General features: G+C 51.5%; 1 protein-coding gene across 5 annotated transcripts in view; it reads right to left on the bottom strand.

Annotated features, from left to right (window-relative positions):
• Nucleotides 1–4,001: 4,001 nt before the first annotated feature.
• Nucleotides 4,002–15,588, bottom strand: part of CEMIP (cell migration inducing hyaluronidase 1) — a 155,975-nt gene continuing 144,388 nt past the window's right edge. For all 5 annotated transcript variants that reach the window (XM_066240079.1, XM_066240080.1, XM_066240082.1 and 2 more), the window contains 5 exons: nucleotides 14,017–14,221; nucleotides 13,735–13,821; nucleotides 12,917–13,074; nucleotides 10,944–11,044; nucleotides 4,002–9,879 (listed from right to left, as the gene is read on the bottom strand). In XM_066240079.1, coding sequence (XP_066096176.1) covers nucleotides 9,752–9,879; nucleotides 10,944–11,044; nucleotides 12,917–13,074; nucleotides 13,735–13,821; nucleotides 14,017–14,221 — 679 coding nt within the window. In that variant the 3' untranslated portion in view covers nucleotides 4,002–9,751. The remainder of the gene's footprint in view (nucleotides 9,880–10,943; nucleotides 11,045–12,916; nucleotides 13,075–13,734; nucleotides 13,822–14,016; nucleotides 14,222–15,588) is intronic.

Raw genomic sequence — 15,588 nt, 5'->3', positions numbered from 1 at the left:
GTTGACGCTTCTCTATTTCTCTCCCCTACCCCTTCCTCTCTCTGTCTCTCTTTCAAATCGGGGGGGAGGGGGGGCTGGGAGCACTGCATGGAGCTCTGGCATTTAAATATGTATACAATCAGAACACCGGATCTGCAAAACATGCAGAGAACAGAAAGTAATGTAACTTGGAGAGCCTAAGTGTTTCCTTTGACTTTTTGAACTTGAATCCTTGTCAGTTAAAGAGAACCCTGGGTATCTGTTAAGTGTTAGGTGTCTGTGGAGTTCAGGTCTCCTGTTCTATGTCCTGTTTAGGAAACAGGAATGCTGGTGTTAAGGTTCATGTGGTCCATTGAATGTGACAGTTTAAAAGGCGTAGGTTGGAAATGGGCAGCGCCCTTCGGGGCGTGTGGCAGGAAGCCTGATAACCTCATACGTCTGTAAACATGTCTGATCAAGTGCTGTCTCGGGACGGCACTCACGGGACGTCCTGCCCGCTGGTGTTGGGGTCTGCTGTCCCTGTTGGCCTGCTCTGCATGGGAGTTACGGGACTTATATATAGGTGTCATTTTTAAGAACTAAAATGTTTTGTAAAGAACTTCCATTGTGATTTTAACAAAATAGCACATGTACGCGGTTCGGAAATGCCATTAAAGGAGGGTACCAGGTGGGAGGTCCGTGTCCAGCGGCCGCTGCCACTACTGTCCCAACAGAAGCTGCTGTTCGTGTTTCCAAAACATGTGTTGACCAGCTTGTGATGTGTGTAGGGGCCTCGCAGCATCCATTTCCCCTGGTTTTGGTCACCCGTTCTCAGTTCTGGGCTCTGGGTGGGGTATTCGCCCTGCTGTTTCCCCAGCCTCCAGGTCACCCACTGCAGGGTGAAGAGCTGACCCCAGCAAAGTTTCTTTCTTTCTTTCTTTTTTTTTTTTTGTATTTTTGTATTTTTCCGAAGTTAGAAGCAGGGAGGCAGACAGACAGACTCCCACATGTGCCTGACCGGGATCCACCGGCATGCCCACCAGGGGGCAATGCTCTGCCCACCTGGGGCGTTGCCCCATTGCGCCAGAGCCATTCTAGTGCCTTGGGGTAGTGGCCATGGAGCCATCCTCAGCGCCCGGGCCAACTTTGCTCCATGGAGCCTTGGCTGCGGGAGGGGAAGAGAGAGACAGAGAGGAAGGAGAAGGGGAGGGGTGGAGAAGTAGATGGGCGCTTCTCCTGTGTGCCCTGGCCGGGAATCGAACCCAGGACTCCTGCACGTCAGGCCGATGACACTCTACTGCTGAGCCAACCAGCCAGGGCCTCCAGCTAAGTTTCTTGAGCCAACTCAGGAAGAGGTGGCTTTTGTTTCTCATACAGTTTGAACCCAGAGGATGTGAGGCTGGAGCGACTGGAGCTGCCTTGGCCCGCCCAGAGGAGCGGTCAGACCCTGAGGGGACACGGGCAGACAGCCTGGCCCCAGGGGTATCATCTAAGCCCCTCATCCAGCCATGTTTGAAGCGAGCCGTGTGCGTGGGAGTTTTCAGTCCTTTCTTAGGGCTGATTGTTGGGTTTCTGTTGTGTGCAGACATCATGATCTGGTATAGAGCAACTCTCCCAATTAGATAATTGTTTTCATTAAACAAGATGTAGGCTTCATGCTGCCCTGGCCCTTGGGTTTGCACTCAGCAGTCTTCCCATGTCAGAATGTCCCCTCTGTCTCATTGTGCCATCTCAATCAGGATTTTCTGTGTTTCAGTGGGCTCAGCACTGAGGTGCCAGGGACAGTGTAGATGTAGCTCCTGTCATCGTGAAAAGACAAATATTAATTAATCACATGTAAATTAAAATGGCAGCTGTTGTAGGAAAGAAGTACACAGTGCCAGGAGGTGGGCTGGTCAGATGGGAGGAGGGGAGGAGGAAAAGAATAATCAAAGCAGAGGAACAGTCTATGCGAAGGCCCTGAGGTTAGAAGCAGCGGAGGAGGGATGCAGGACGGCCCGAGGAGGACCGGGCCGGAGAGGTAAGGGGAGCGTGGACCAGGGTCTCAGGAATTTGGATGCCCTGATTAAGGCTGCTGCAGGGTGTGTGCAGGAGACACTCCGGCCTGCACTGGCACAACTGGAGAATTGTTTGGAAGGGGGTCCCACTGGGGGTGTGGTGAGTCAGGAGGGTATTTCAGTACCTCGGGCTGTGGTTGCAGGTGGCGCAGGTTAGCTGGCTGGGGGTGAGGTTTGACCCACATTTGAGGTTTCAGGGTTTTGCCAATACACATGCTGTGATGGACATTTAAATAAATATTACAGAATGTTCTGGTAAACTTGTTTGTATCTTAATGTAGACACCTCTGCCTCCCTCAGCCTCCTGCTTTCTGCTGACGGTTGTGCTGAAGTTTTCAGTTCTGGCAACTTCCTTTATACTGGTAAACCTTTTTCTTTTGAATTAAACCAATTTGGTATGTATGAATATTAGCCACGGTGAGGGAACCCACGAGCTCCCCTGGCTCTCCGATCCTAGTTAGTGGTGGTGTTTGTACACTGACAAGATGTAGCACAGCCTCTGCTCCGCTGCCCACGAGCTCCCCCTGGCTCTCCGATCCTAGTTAGTGGTGGTGTTTGTACACTGACAAGATGTAGAGTAGCCACTGCTCAGCTGCCCGCGAGCTCCCCCTGGCTCTCCGATCCTAGTTAGTGGTGGTGTTTGTACACTGACAAGATGTAGCACAGCCTCTGCTCCGCTGCCCATGAGCTCCCCCTGGCTCTCCGATCCTAGTTAGTGGTGGTGTTTGTACACTGACAAGATGTAGCACAGCCTCTGCTCCGCTGCCCACGAGCTCCCCTGTCTCCAATCCTAGTTAGTGGTGGTGTTTGTACACTGACAAGATGTAGCACAGCCTCTGCTCCGCTGCCCACGAGCTCCCCTGTCTCCGATCTTAGTTAGTGGTGGTGTTTGTACACTGACAAGATGTAGAGTAGCCACTGCTCCGCTGCCCACGAGCTCCCCCTGTCTCCGATCCTAGTTAGTGGTGGTGTTTGTCCACTGACAAGATGTAGCACAGCCTCTGCTCCGCTGCCCACGAGCTACCCTGTCTCCGATCCTAGTTAGTGGTGGTGTTTGTACACTGACAAGATGTAGCACAGCCTCTGCTCCGCTGCCCACGAGCTACCCTGTCTCCGATCCTAGTTAGTGGTGGTGTTTGTACACTGACAAGATGTAGCACAGCCTCTGCTCCGCTGCCCACGAGCTCCCCCTGTCTCCGATCTTAGTTAGTGGTGGTGTTTGTACACTGACAAGATGTAGCACAGCCTCTGCTCCGCTGCCCACGAGCTACCCTGTCTCCGATCTTAGTTAGTGGTGGTGTTTGTACACTGACAAGATGTAGCACAGCCTCTGCTCCGCTGCCCACGAGCTACCCTGTCTCCGATCCTAGTTAGTGGTGGTGTTTGTACACTGACAAGATGTAGCACAGCCTCTGCTCCGCTGCCCACGAGCTCCCCTGTCTCCGATCCTAGTTAGTGGTGGTGTTTGTACACTGACAAGATGTAGCACAGCCTCTGCTCCGCTGCCCACGAGCTCCCCCTGTCTCCGATCCTAGTTAGTGGTGGTGTTTGTACACTGACAAGATGTAGCACAGCCTCTGCTCCGCTGCCCACGAGCTCCCCTGTCTCCGATCTTAGTTAGTGGTGGTGTTTGTACACTGACAAGATGTAGCACAGCCTCTGCTCCGCTGCCCACGAGCTACCCTGTCTCCGATCCTAGTTAGTGGTGGTGTTTGTACACTGACAAGATGTAGCACAGCCTCTGCTCCGCTGCCCACGAGCTCCCCCTGTCTCCGATCTTAGTGGTGGTGTTTGTACACTGACAAGATGTAGCACAGCCTCTGCTCCGCTGCCCACGAGCTCCCCTGTCTCCAATCTTAGTTAGTGGTGGTGTTTGTACACTGACAAGATGTAGCACAGCCACTGCTCCGCTGGCGAGGTCTGAAGTCAGATCAGCTTTGTCTTCCTGTCTGCTTTTTTCTGTCAGTTTCGCCTGGGAAGTGTTCCTTTTTTTTTTTTTTTTTTTTTAGATTTTATTTATTGACTTTTAGAGAGAGATAGGAGTTGGGGGAAGAGGTGAGAAGCAGTAATTCGTAGTAGTTGCTTCTCATATGTGCTTTGACCAGGCAAGCCCAGAGTTTCGAACCAGCGACCTCAGCATTCCAGGTTGACACTTTATCCACTGTGCCACTACAGGCCAGCTCTTTATTTTTAAAATCAGTCATTTTGCTAGAAAAAGTGTTGATTTTCAGGAATCTTTTTTTTTTAAATACCCCTAGAACATGGTGTATCATTTTCAACTGCAGATTCACTTTTTTTCCATCATTTTGGAAAAAATATTGTGCTTGGGGCAGCAGTTCTTTGCTCTGAAATGTTTCAGTTTTTAAAATTTCATTTTGCTCTTGTCCTCACTGAGGTTTTTAGAGCTTACATGTGCCTCCCGTTACCCACCTCACACGAGTCTCACACCGGCTCTGTCCGGGAGGTGTGGGCACCTCCAGTGTACAGGGGAGCCAGCCCGGAGGAAGGGACCTGCCCTGATCACAGGACCAGTGACACCCAACCTGTCACTGGTTCTTCTCAACCTGCCAAGTGAGGCACAGCAGCGGAAGTGATTTGGTCAAAACCCTTCTAAAATCATTGTTATCTCCCCGCATAGAGAAGTCATTTTAAAAAAATAGAAATTTGTCCACTAGGGGGCAGCAGAGACCGGCCCTGCCTCAGGCCTCACCAGTGGCTGCTCTGACTTGACGCCCATCCTTGGGCAGGATTCTCCAACTACAGTTGAACAGATCTCTAGAGCTGTGCTTGCTAAATGTGAAAATATTTACAGACACCTCTTTCTCTGAATTTCTCTTTCATCTGTGTGTGCTAGTCTACATGTATCAATTTATTGATATTTCATTGTCATAGCAACCCAAGGCAGTAGACACTATATTCTCATCTTCCACACCAGGAAAGTAAGGCTCAGAGAAGGTAAGCATTGTCCCCAAGGTCTCCTTGCTAGGAAATGACAAAGCCAGGATCTGAACCAGGGTAGTGCGATCTGCCTGGGAAGGGGGCTCCTTCTGTCCTGGCTTCATTGCACCCCCATGTCTGTTTGCACACTCACTACCAAGTACGTATGTGCACACCAACAAATGCCTGGAATTGTGTAGGTTGCAGAGGTTAATGGTGACCAAGCCCCTGCCCTCTTCCTGTTTACAGAATGCATTAAAGATGCTCAGTGTCCTTCACCATCCAGTGAGCACCCACTATGTGCAGGCCCCGGGAATGCTGTTTCCCTTACACTCTGTAACCCCACAAGTTTGACCAGTTAGTAAGTATGAGACCTGTTAGAGCACAGCTCTGAAGTCAGACGGTCCAGCCGATTTTATGAGCTGTGTGTCTTCAGCACATGATTTAAGCACCTCACCTGAGCCCGTGGGCGCTAATAAAAGTCCTCAGAAGTCGTGAGGATCAAGTGAGCGAATCCATGTGAAGCACTGAATAAGCACTCTATACTTGTCAACTATTATTGTGGGGTTTTTGGTTTGTTTTTTAGAAGATCATAAGGGTTAAACCCCTTGGTCACAGCAAGAAAGAGGCATTGGCAGTCTGCCTGACCAGGTGATGGCCCAGTGGATAGTGTGTCAGCCTGGGACACAGAGGACCCAGGTTTGAAACTCTGAGGTCGCCAGCTTGAGCGTGGGATTATAGCCATGACCCCATGGTCACTGACTTGAGCCCAAGGTCACTGGCTTGAGCAAGGGGTCACCGGCTCAGCTGGAGTCTCTCAGTCAAGGCACATATGCAAAAGCAGTCAATGAACAACTAAAGTGCTGCAACTACGAATTGATGCTTCTCATCTCTCTCCCTTCCTGTCTGTCCCGGTCTCTTGCAGAAAAATGGGGGGGGGCAGTGACCTGATTTCCTTTCAGGCAGGAATGTCTGTCACCCCCAAGTCCTTGGTGCTGCACCCTCACATAACTCAGCTGAGGCCCTTCACTCTCAAGGCTGTGCCAGCCTGAAAGGGGCGAAGGCCAGGGCAGAGCTGCCCCGTCCAGGTGGGACTGCAGGAGACAGTGAGATGACTGTGCTGTCTGCAGCCACCATGGGTTTCTAGTGGATGGAGGCTGCGGGTTTGTCGTACGTGCCCTTTATTGTGTTGAGGTACGTTCCCTCTATTACCACCTTCCTTAAGAGTTTTCATCATAAAGAGATGCTGGCTTTGTCAAATACCTTTTCTGCATCTATTGATATGGTCATATACTTTTTATCCTTCATTGTTTATGTGGTGTATCACATTTAATGATTTGCAGATACAAACTGACCTTGCATCCCAGGAATAAACCCCGCTTGATGGTGGTGTAGAATGTTTTTAATGTATTGCTGAATTCAATTGTCCCTATGATGTGAATATTATTATGCTCGATGTCCCAGAGATTCCTTTTATTATCCTCTTTTCTTTTCCTTTTTTGTTGTTCCAATTGGGAGTTTTCAGCTACCTTGTCTTCTAGATCACTGATTTGATCCTCCGCTTCATCTAAGTTGATTTTGAGTTCCTCTGTGTTCCTTCATTTCAGTTATTCTTTATATCTGACTGGTTATTTTATTTATTTTAAAACTTGATTAGAGAGACAGAGAGAAGCATTGATTTGCTATTCCACTTATTTTTGCATTCACTGGTTGACTTGTATGTGCCTTGATTGGGGATTGAACCCACAACTTTGGCATATCAGGATGACACTCTAACCAACTGAACTACCCAGCCAAGGCTTTTTTTTTTTTTTTGTATCTCTCTATTGCAGTTCCCACTGAGTTCATCTGTTCTTCCCAAGTTCATTGAGCATCCTTATAACCAGCATTTTGAACTCTATATCTGGTCTAGCTTGTCTCCATTCTCTTTAGTTCTTTTTCTAGAGTTTTGTCCTATTCATTCATTTGGGACATATTTCTTTGTCTCATTTTGGCAGCCTTCCTGTGTTTATTCTGTATATTAAGCACAGCTGTGATGTCTCCCAGTCTTGTCAGAGTGAGCTTTATTAAAGAGGTGTCCTGTGAGGTCTAGTGGCAAAGTCACCCTGGTCTCTTGAGCCAGGTGCTTCAAGGGTACCTTACTTGACGTTGAGCTTTGATTGCTCTGGGCACATCAGTGGGTGGGGCTGACTGGCCGTGACGGCAACGGAGGTGCTGATGTGCAAGGGCTGGCCCCACAGAGCAGGAGGCCAACCGAGGTGTCCTCTGCGGAGCTGCTTGCGTGTTGCTCTGGTGTGGTCTGAAGCCAGCCACCAGCTGTGTTGGTTCTGGAGCTCCTTTGGAGGGTCCCTGGTATAGGCAGCATCAACCACTTTCCCCTTAGATTGTCAGATAGAAATTTAAAAAATGACAGCCAGCACAACAATAGCCGCTTGGTGTGAATGAATCAAAATTATACCTTTTGTTTTATTGTCATATTGGCAAAAAGTTATTTTTTGGTGTGCCTCCAGTTTTTAGTAATTTGTTTGTGTGCTGTGAGATGAAAAAGGTTGCAAATTGCTGGAATGGTTCTTGGAAGTGAAAGAAGAAGGCAGACTGATGGGGCGTTTCATCAGCCTTAGATTTCTGAGATACGAGGCGCACTCTGAAGGAAAACAGAACAGACAGAGGGAGGGTGGCGCCCTTTGTCCGTTTACTACGGTACAGCGAGGCTCTCCACAGCAGCGCCACGGTCCCGATGCAGCGAGGGCTCTGGGACACTGACGAGCCAGCAAAGGACTCCCCAGACATGGCATTTAAGACAACTCTTCATTTCTCTGACAAGGACTTCTCCAAGTGCATATATAATAAATAAATAGAAAATATATCTTTGTTCATGGTGACGCCTACAAGAAATGTTTACATATAAAACACTATGCAGCCAGTTCCCGAAAAAGGACCAGCTGTTTCGGCAACAGGAAAAAGAAAGCATTTCAGAGGCGTGTTCTCCCTAAAAGCCTGACTCACTTTGACGTTCACGCACAGGAAGAGCAAGGCCAGTTTTCTCAGCAAGAAGGAGACAGCTGCTATCAAGAACACGCCCGGACATTGGCTCTCGGTGAATGGTTTAGGAAAGGTTCTATGCAGGACATAAAGTACAACTCAGGATCCTCAAATAGACACTTTCTGAAATAAACCGAACTGAAGACAGTCAACATTCCTGGCCACCTGAAGTGAGCACATCCCAAGTGGTTCACAGTGTGAGACCCTTGCACGAAAAGAGTTTGAAAAACTCAACAGAACTATAGACAAGAAGAACATGAGGTCACTTGAACTCACCTCCCCATCTGCACTGCTCTGCCTGGAAGAGGTCTTTCCTGGGACTAGGGCCTTTGAAGCTGCCTTGAGTGGCGTCCTATTGTTACTTCCTAGCAGCAAAAGACCTGCTTGGTGGGAAAACCTCTCTGGCAGTGGCTCAACCTGGGGAATGGACTCGCTGACCCGAGTCTCATGGGTACAGCAGGGCAGAGGGAGCCGAGAAAGCCCTCTCTGAGGAAAACGTTTGTGGTGGGGAAGGACGGGGCAGACATAGTTCATCACGAGACCAGAGGGACCTGGTGCGTCATGAGAATAGAAACCACAGGTAGTTTTCCCTCTTCAAGGAGCTCTCTCAGCTCTCTCTAGGGTGAGTAAGGAAGAGAGCAGAGTTCTAAGCAATCGCTGTAGGGCCTGGGGTGGACCCAGCAGCTCTTCAGACCCCCGAGAGCAGCCAGGATGGTTCACAAGTATGTTGGCATGCCCGACGCTGTCTGCTGGGCTGCGCCACAGACCTGCAGAACAAGTAGCACCAGTGGAATTAATGCAGCTGTGGGTGCTGGCGCGTGGGCTGGCAGGTAGTTTGAACAAAGTGGAGGCTACCTATCATTCTTGTAAGCCCCGCTGCTGCCTCCTACAGGAAGTCTTCCTGACTCACCCAAACAGGTAAGATCCTTCCCTCTAAATTGGTCCTCATTTTATTCTCTCTGGTTTCTCTGCCTGGCATCTGAGGGCTCATGTATCTGACTGCCTGTCCTACTGGACTGCCAGGCCCTCACTTAGGTGTCACCCTGCCATCCTGTAGGCCCCAGGCACCCAGCATCATGTGTGTTCTTATCTACTGGGTGCCAGGTACAATATGAAAACCCACAGACTTCTGGAATCTCTGAATTGAAAGAGCCTTTAAAAACCATCTAGTCCTGTCTTACCTTGGGGCCTGGAGTTTCCTGAAAGACTGAGCGCTGCCCAGAGGCGGGCCTCCCACCGTCCCCAGAGGTGGCCAGTCTGCCCCCACGCTCTCTGTGTCCCTGCGCCTCATCCCACAGAGGCTGGTTCTTACAGGACAAAGGTTTCCCTAGGCCAGGGCTCTTTCCTGCATCTGCCCCTAATGCACGTGCTGGGGGGCATGGGGACCCGCGAGGGACCAAGCGCCCCGGCCCACAGCCCTGCCAGAGTGGACGCTGCTGCCCACGCAGCCCAGGTCTCCTCACATGGTCCCTCCACCCTGCACTCAGGAGGCACAGATGGGAGAGAAGCACCCAGGAGGCTGCAGGAAGACAAGGTCTCCAGCATCGGTCAGCACTGCCCGGGGCTGCAGGTAGACACTTGAGTGGGGGCAGATGGAGGCACCAGGGGTCTCTGTCCTTCCCTTGGCCTATCTGGACACATGGCCTTCCCAGGCAGCCACTGGACAGGGGCTGGGGGAGCCAGCCACCCTACCCTGGCCTGCTGCCAAGAGTCCACCATCATAGTCCTCATGGGGCGGCCCCGGGCGACAGCCATCCTCACAGCCTCTTCTTCTTCACCACGGGGATGGGCACAACTTGGAAGATTTTGGCCTTGTAGTCCTCGGTGTCCAGAGTCACCCAGGTGGGCTGGAAGCTGCCTTTGAAGCCAACGAATGCCATTTTCTCTGAAAAATAGTGATGAGTCACATGAGCAGATTAGATACCCCAGGAGAGAATGGCTCTGTGCCACCACCTTCCAAGGCTCCTCACTGTCCCTGCCTGTCCCCAGCACCCCTCCCCCCAGCCACATGGCCCTGGGTTCCTGAGAAGCGCTCTGTGCTCAACTACTGACTGCCGATGACTGTATGAGGGACTCATCTCAGCTGACCTCACAGCCACCTGCGCCGGTGACCCCGCGGCCACCAGCAAGTCCCTGCCCCTCTCTGAGGCCCAGCAACCCTCTGGGCAGTAGTTGTGGTGCTTTTTGTAACTGGGATGACCTGGCAGCCTAGAACCTTGCTTCTGGATTAGAAAAGTTAGGATCTGAGTTACTTAACTGTTTAATTCTTAGTTTCCTCATCTTACTTAGGAGGAGCCTGTTCATAGCTTATTAAAAAGGGCCACTTGCTGTGTAGATGGGAGAACTCTAGGAACTTCCTGCAGTGATGGTCACACTAAGGAAAGCGTCTGGAGCAGTGATGGTCCTAGGGGGCGCTTCGCCCTGCCTCCTGCGGACTACCGGCTGTGCTGAGGAGTCAGAGGCACAGGTTTCCTGGAGGAGGTTCTGGTCTCAGCAGGGAGCAGCAGCCGCCTGCACACCAGGCATCTGGGCTCACAGAAACCCCAGTCCAAACCCCTTACTTATTTTTTCTTTTTTTTTTGAGAGAGAGAGAGAAAGGGGAAGGGAGAGGGGTGAGAAACATCAACTCGTAATTCCAGCACTTTAGTTGTTCACTGATGGCTTCTCATATGTGCCCTGACTGGGGTGGCTCCAGAGAGCCAGTGACCCCTTGCTCAAGCCAGCGACCCTGGGCTCAAGCCAGTGACCTTTGGGATCATATCGATGATCCCACGCTCAAGCTGGAGACCCCACTTCAAGTGAGCCTGCACTCAAGTTAGAAGAGCTTATGCCCAAGTTAGATGAGGCCACGCTCAAACCCACAACCTCAGGGTTTCAAACCTGGGTCCTCAGCATCCCATGTTGACGCTCTATCCACTGCGCCACCACCAGCCAGGCCAAACCCCTTACCTTTCAACTTGAGCCCCTTGTCTGCGCCGAGCTTCTCCAGCACTCGAGTCCATGGGCCTCTGGAGATGTATCTTCCCTTTGATGCCATGAGAACTATGGAACTGAGCAAGAAGGGGCTGATTAGTGGACGGGGGAGCAAAGCGGAGCAAGGGGCTCCCCAGGAGGGGTGGTGGATTGCACGTGGTGAGACAGCCATGGGCCGGTAACCTGGGAAAGGGCAGCCTCTCCTGCGTGCTCACAGTCTGGCTCTTCCCATGTGGTGACCAATGTCCTGAACACCGCACCCACACACCTAGCTGCAGTTGGCACCCATGACTCTAAGGCTGTAGGTACAAGAGTGCACCACTGGGGGCAGCACTGTGCCAGAGCCGGGCCCCATTTCCTAATTGAATGTTCAGTTTGCACAGGAGTGGTAGAAACATGGGAATGGAGAGAGCCTGAATGATCATGTATGTGCATGTGCTCAGGGAGCATTAACCTGTCATGTGCCTGTCACTTCCTTTTCTGGTTGGATAAGACAGCATTACTGTCCTGTTTTGCAAATGGGGAAACAGGCAAACAGTAAGTATCTGAGACAACTGGCAGCAGGGAGCCTTGCTTGGGTGGCGGCAGAGGCCTGGAGCAGTGGGCATGCCAGCCTGAAGACACCAACTTGCAGAGCCTCCCTCGCCTGCTCTGGTTGTGTTCAGGCCAAGTACTGTGGAAACAGCCCCCCGGTGGCAGACGGCAAGCTGCCCAGACGGGAGGAAGTGTACTCCCCCCCCGGGGGGCCACCAGTTCCCATCTCAAAGGAGCCCAATTAACCACAGACCACTGTCCAGACAGGAAAATCTGTATGGGATCCTGGGATCTGTTGCTAACCCCCTCCCCCTACTGTGTCCATTGGGAGCAGAAAGAAAGTTCTTAACACCCAAGGGCTGGTGTGCAGTCAGACAGATGGGGGCGGGGTGGGGCTGTAAGATGGCCGGGGAGGAAAGCCAGGGCTAGAGGCTGTTATGGAAGACAGGAGCATAGCAAACAAGACTTCTGATTTGGGCTCTGTCTTCAGGAGGCTGTGTGTCCATCGCTCCAATCAGAAGGAAAAGCTCAAGTCCCTTTGGCTGGGCTAAGCCTTCCTGCGGAGAGGACTCGGAGGAAGGCCGTGCCTTCTGTACAGGGGCCTGGGTTAGCTCACAGCAGCAGTAAGAAGGACAGGGCTTCTCAGATGTCGCAGCCCCTGAGAGTGGCACCCCGTGGGCGCCCTCTCTGCCTGGCGTGGCTTCTCTAAGGCCCTGTCCCTGCCAGAGTGGGGTCGCCCTCAGGGCAGCAGTGGCAGCTCTGAGAAGCCACTGTTGACTTTTCAGGTGTGAGCAGCTGCCTCTTCTCCTGGGACCCTGGGGCAGTAGTGGCCCTTGGATGGGTGGTAAGGGTGGGGCAGGGGAGGCTTAGGTGGAGGATACCCAAAGGGACCTGCGGGGGCAGCAGCAGGGGTGACAGACAAGGTCATGAAGTGTGGCAAAGGGAAGGAGAGTCAAACATGATGCCTGACTGCTCTGCCTAGACAGTGGCAACAGGGACGTCAAGATAGGGAAAGAGGGAAGACTGGCTTGTTTGGGGGGGGGTAGGAGGGATTTGGAAAAAAAATGTTGAGAATTAAGTTCCACAGGAGACCTCTAAGTGGCATCTCCTCATAGCTGATGGGAGGAATGTCTGTTGTTGAGGAGAAAGAGCTGGGCTGGAGATACTCGGAAGCCATTGGCATTTGGATTGTATTAAAAGTGTGGGAGGGGATGAGATCATGCTGGGAGACTGTCGTCCTGGAGGACGAGGCCAGGGCAAGCGTCCCATTTGTAACTGGGTAGCTGATTGCCTCGGCCTGACCTACATTCACAAGGCCCTGGCTCTAGCAGGAGGTTCCCAGCCCAGGACCTACTATCTGTGGGCCGACCGGGACCGGGCCTGGGCCGGTTCTAGAAGCAGAGGCCCAGACTCACTTGTCAGGAATGGCCGCCACGTAGTTAGAGAGCTGCCACGGTATGCCCTGAAGAATGGCGTTCCTGAAGGTCGTACGGTTCAGCACGTGCCCTTGGCTGCCATCAACCACTACCACCTGGACGCCGTCTTCCAGGCCGGGGTACTTCTTACCGTCCACCTGCAGATCAGAGCCAATGGGGTGAGAGGTGAGGCCCTGAAGGCAGCAAGGCCCTGAGGTCTTCCCGGAGTTCCCAGGCAGACCCTGCACACAGAGGTTGCCTATGCAGCTGCTCAAAGCATAAGACCCACTTAAATCAGTTCCGGGTAGCTTTCTGTTATGAGCTGAATGACCCCCAGAAAAAGCTATGGCCACCCGGAACCTGTGAAAGAAATCTTATTTGGAACAGGATCTTTGCAGATATAATTAAGTATCTCAAGACAAGATCATCTTAGATTTAGGGTGATCCCTAAATCCGATGACTGGTGTCCTTTAAGAGAGGCAGGGGGACATGTAAGACTCAGACACATGGGAGAGGACCATGTGAAGACACAGGCAGCGACTGGAGGGACAGGTCTACGAGTCGAGGGACATCGGGGATTGCCAGCAGCCACTGGAGCTCTGCCAGGCCCGGGACAGCCCTCCCGCAGAGCCGCCAGGAGGAACCATCTGCCAACACCTTGACTTGGGACTTCTGGCCTCCAGAGCTGAGACAGGACACACTTCTGTTGCTTTAAGCCACCCAGTTTGTGGATGTTTGTGACAAGAGCCCCAGGAAACCACCCCCACCCCCACCCCCGTCAGTAAGCACAGCAGCGCTCTGCAGGGCCAGTCTCTCACTTCAATGTAAGCAAGGTCGTTCAGAAGGTGGAAGAAACGTTGCTTGGAACTTTCCATCTTCACCTCCAAGAAGTGGTCCTTTGTCTTCTGGAAAACAAACCCATGTGTTTGTTAGCTCTGAGGAGTCAAGTGTACAGCCTGGTGAGTGGCCATGTCCCTCGGCTCCCCTGCCCCCATCACCGGAAGGAAGTGTGTCGGAGCTGAGCAGATGCCCTGAGAAGACTGTGGTGGGGTCTGGGCCCTACAGAAGGCAAAGGGGTGGGCTCGCCACCTGCCACTCACCAGCTGAGCGCCAACCAGCTTCCGGGGCATTGGCACGTCCACAGTGGCCCTCTCGGCAAACCTGGGGTAGGCCGTGGCCGTGCAGTCACTGACTCCCGCGTGCTTGGGGAGCAGAGCTTTAATCTTGATTCTCTCACAGCCCTTCACAGAGCAGAAGGCGAACTTCTCCCTCTCGTTCTGGGCTGTCAGCTTCAGGAACAGGAGCCTGTGCACAGGGAGCAGAGGGGCTGTTGGCTGTGGCTCTCAGAACACCTCAGGGCAGCGTGGCGGATGGCTGTGCACTGAATAGGACTCTATTTATAAGTTAGCAGCACCTCGCTCAGGTGGCATCTGGCAGATTCCCCTTGCCGGAACACAGCTCAAACCACTCCAGTGGTGGTTAGCCTTGAGAAACAGAGGGATGGCTTGGGGCATGAAACCTATTTGAAACCGCTCACTTTTAGCCTATTTACTTTTATTTTACCCTCAGCTGTCGTGATTCGGTTATCCGGTGACCTAGACAAGAGTGGAAGGGAAGGTAGCCACTGAAAGCAGGCGCTCTGGGCCTGAGTGAGAAATAGCTACAGACGTGTAAGGCACAAAGGTGACCAGGAACAGCCCTAAGACTCTGACAAGCTCCAGAGCTGTATCCAGCTTGCGGGCCCTGAGGGGGTCATGGAGTTAAAGCGCAGCATAATCTGGGCCAGGAACAAACTCACACCTACACGGTCAGCTAATCTGTGACAGGAAGACCGTGCATGGGGGAGAGGCAGACTCTTCCATACAGGGTGCTGGGGAATTAGACCCATGCAAGCAAAGGAAATGAGACCACCTTCCTACACCTCATACAAAATAAACTCAGAATGGATTACAGACTTAAATGTGAAACCTGGAACTATTGACACTAGAAGGAAACAGGCAGTAAACTCTCTTAGCGGTTTTGCTCTTAGCAATTTTCTTTTTGGAGATGTCTCCTTGCACGAGGGAAACGAAAGAAAAACAACTGGGACCATATCGAACTGAAAAGTTTTTTGCACAGCGGAGGAAGTACAACAAAATGAAAAAAGTAAGACCCAAAAGCCCTGAATGGGAGAAGATAGTCGCCAGTGACATATCCAATAAGGGGTTCATACCTACAATTCAGATCTTTATGAATTTAACTCATATAACACCAAACAAACAAACAATACAATTAAAATTGGGCAGAGAACCTGAATAGACATTTCTCAAAAGAGGGCATACCAACGGCCAATAGGCATAGGAGAAGATTCTTAACATCACTAATCATCAGGGAAATGGAAATAAAACCACAATGAGATGTCATCTCACACCTGCCAGAGTGGCTCTCATCAATAAGTGAGCAAACAACAAATGCTGACAAGAATGTGGAAGTAAAAGAACCCTTGTGCACTGCTGGTGGGCTTGCAGACTGGTACAGCCCCTGTGGAAAACACTATGGAGTTTCCTCAAAAAATTAAAAATGGAACTGCCTTATGACCCAGTGATTCCACTTCTGGGTATTTATCTGAGAAACCCCCAAAACACTAATTTGAGGAAATATATGCACGCCTATGTTCATTGCAGCATTATTTA

This window comes from Saccopteryx bilineata, chromosome 7, assembly GCF_036850765.1.
Source record: "Saccopteryx bilineata isolate mSacBil1 chromosome 7, mSacBil1_pri_phased_curated, whole genome shotgun sequence".
Taxonomy (NCBI): Eukaryota; Metazoa; Chordata; class Mammalia; order Chiroptera; family Emballonuridae; genus Saccopteryx; species Saccopteryx bilineata.
This window is presented reverse-complemented; position numbering and strand designations above follow the sequence as displayed.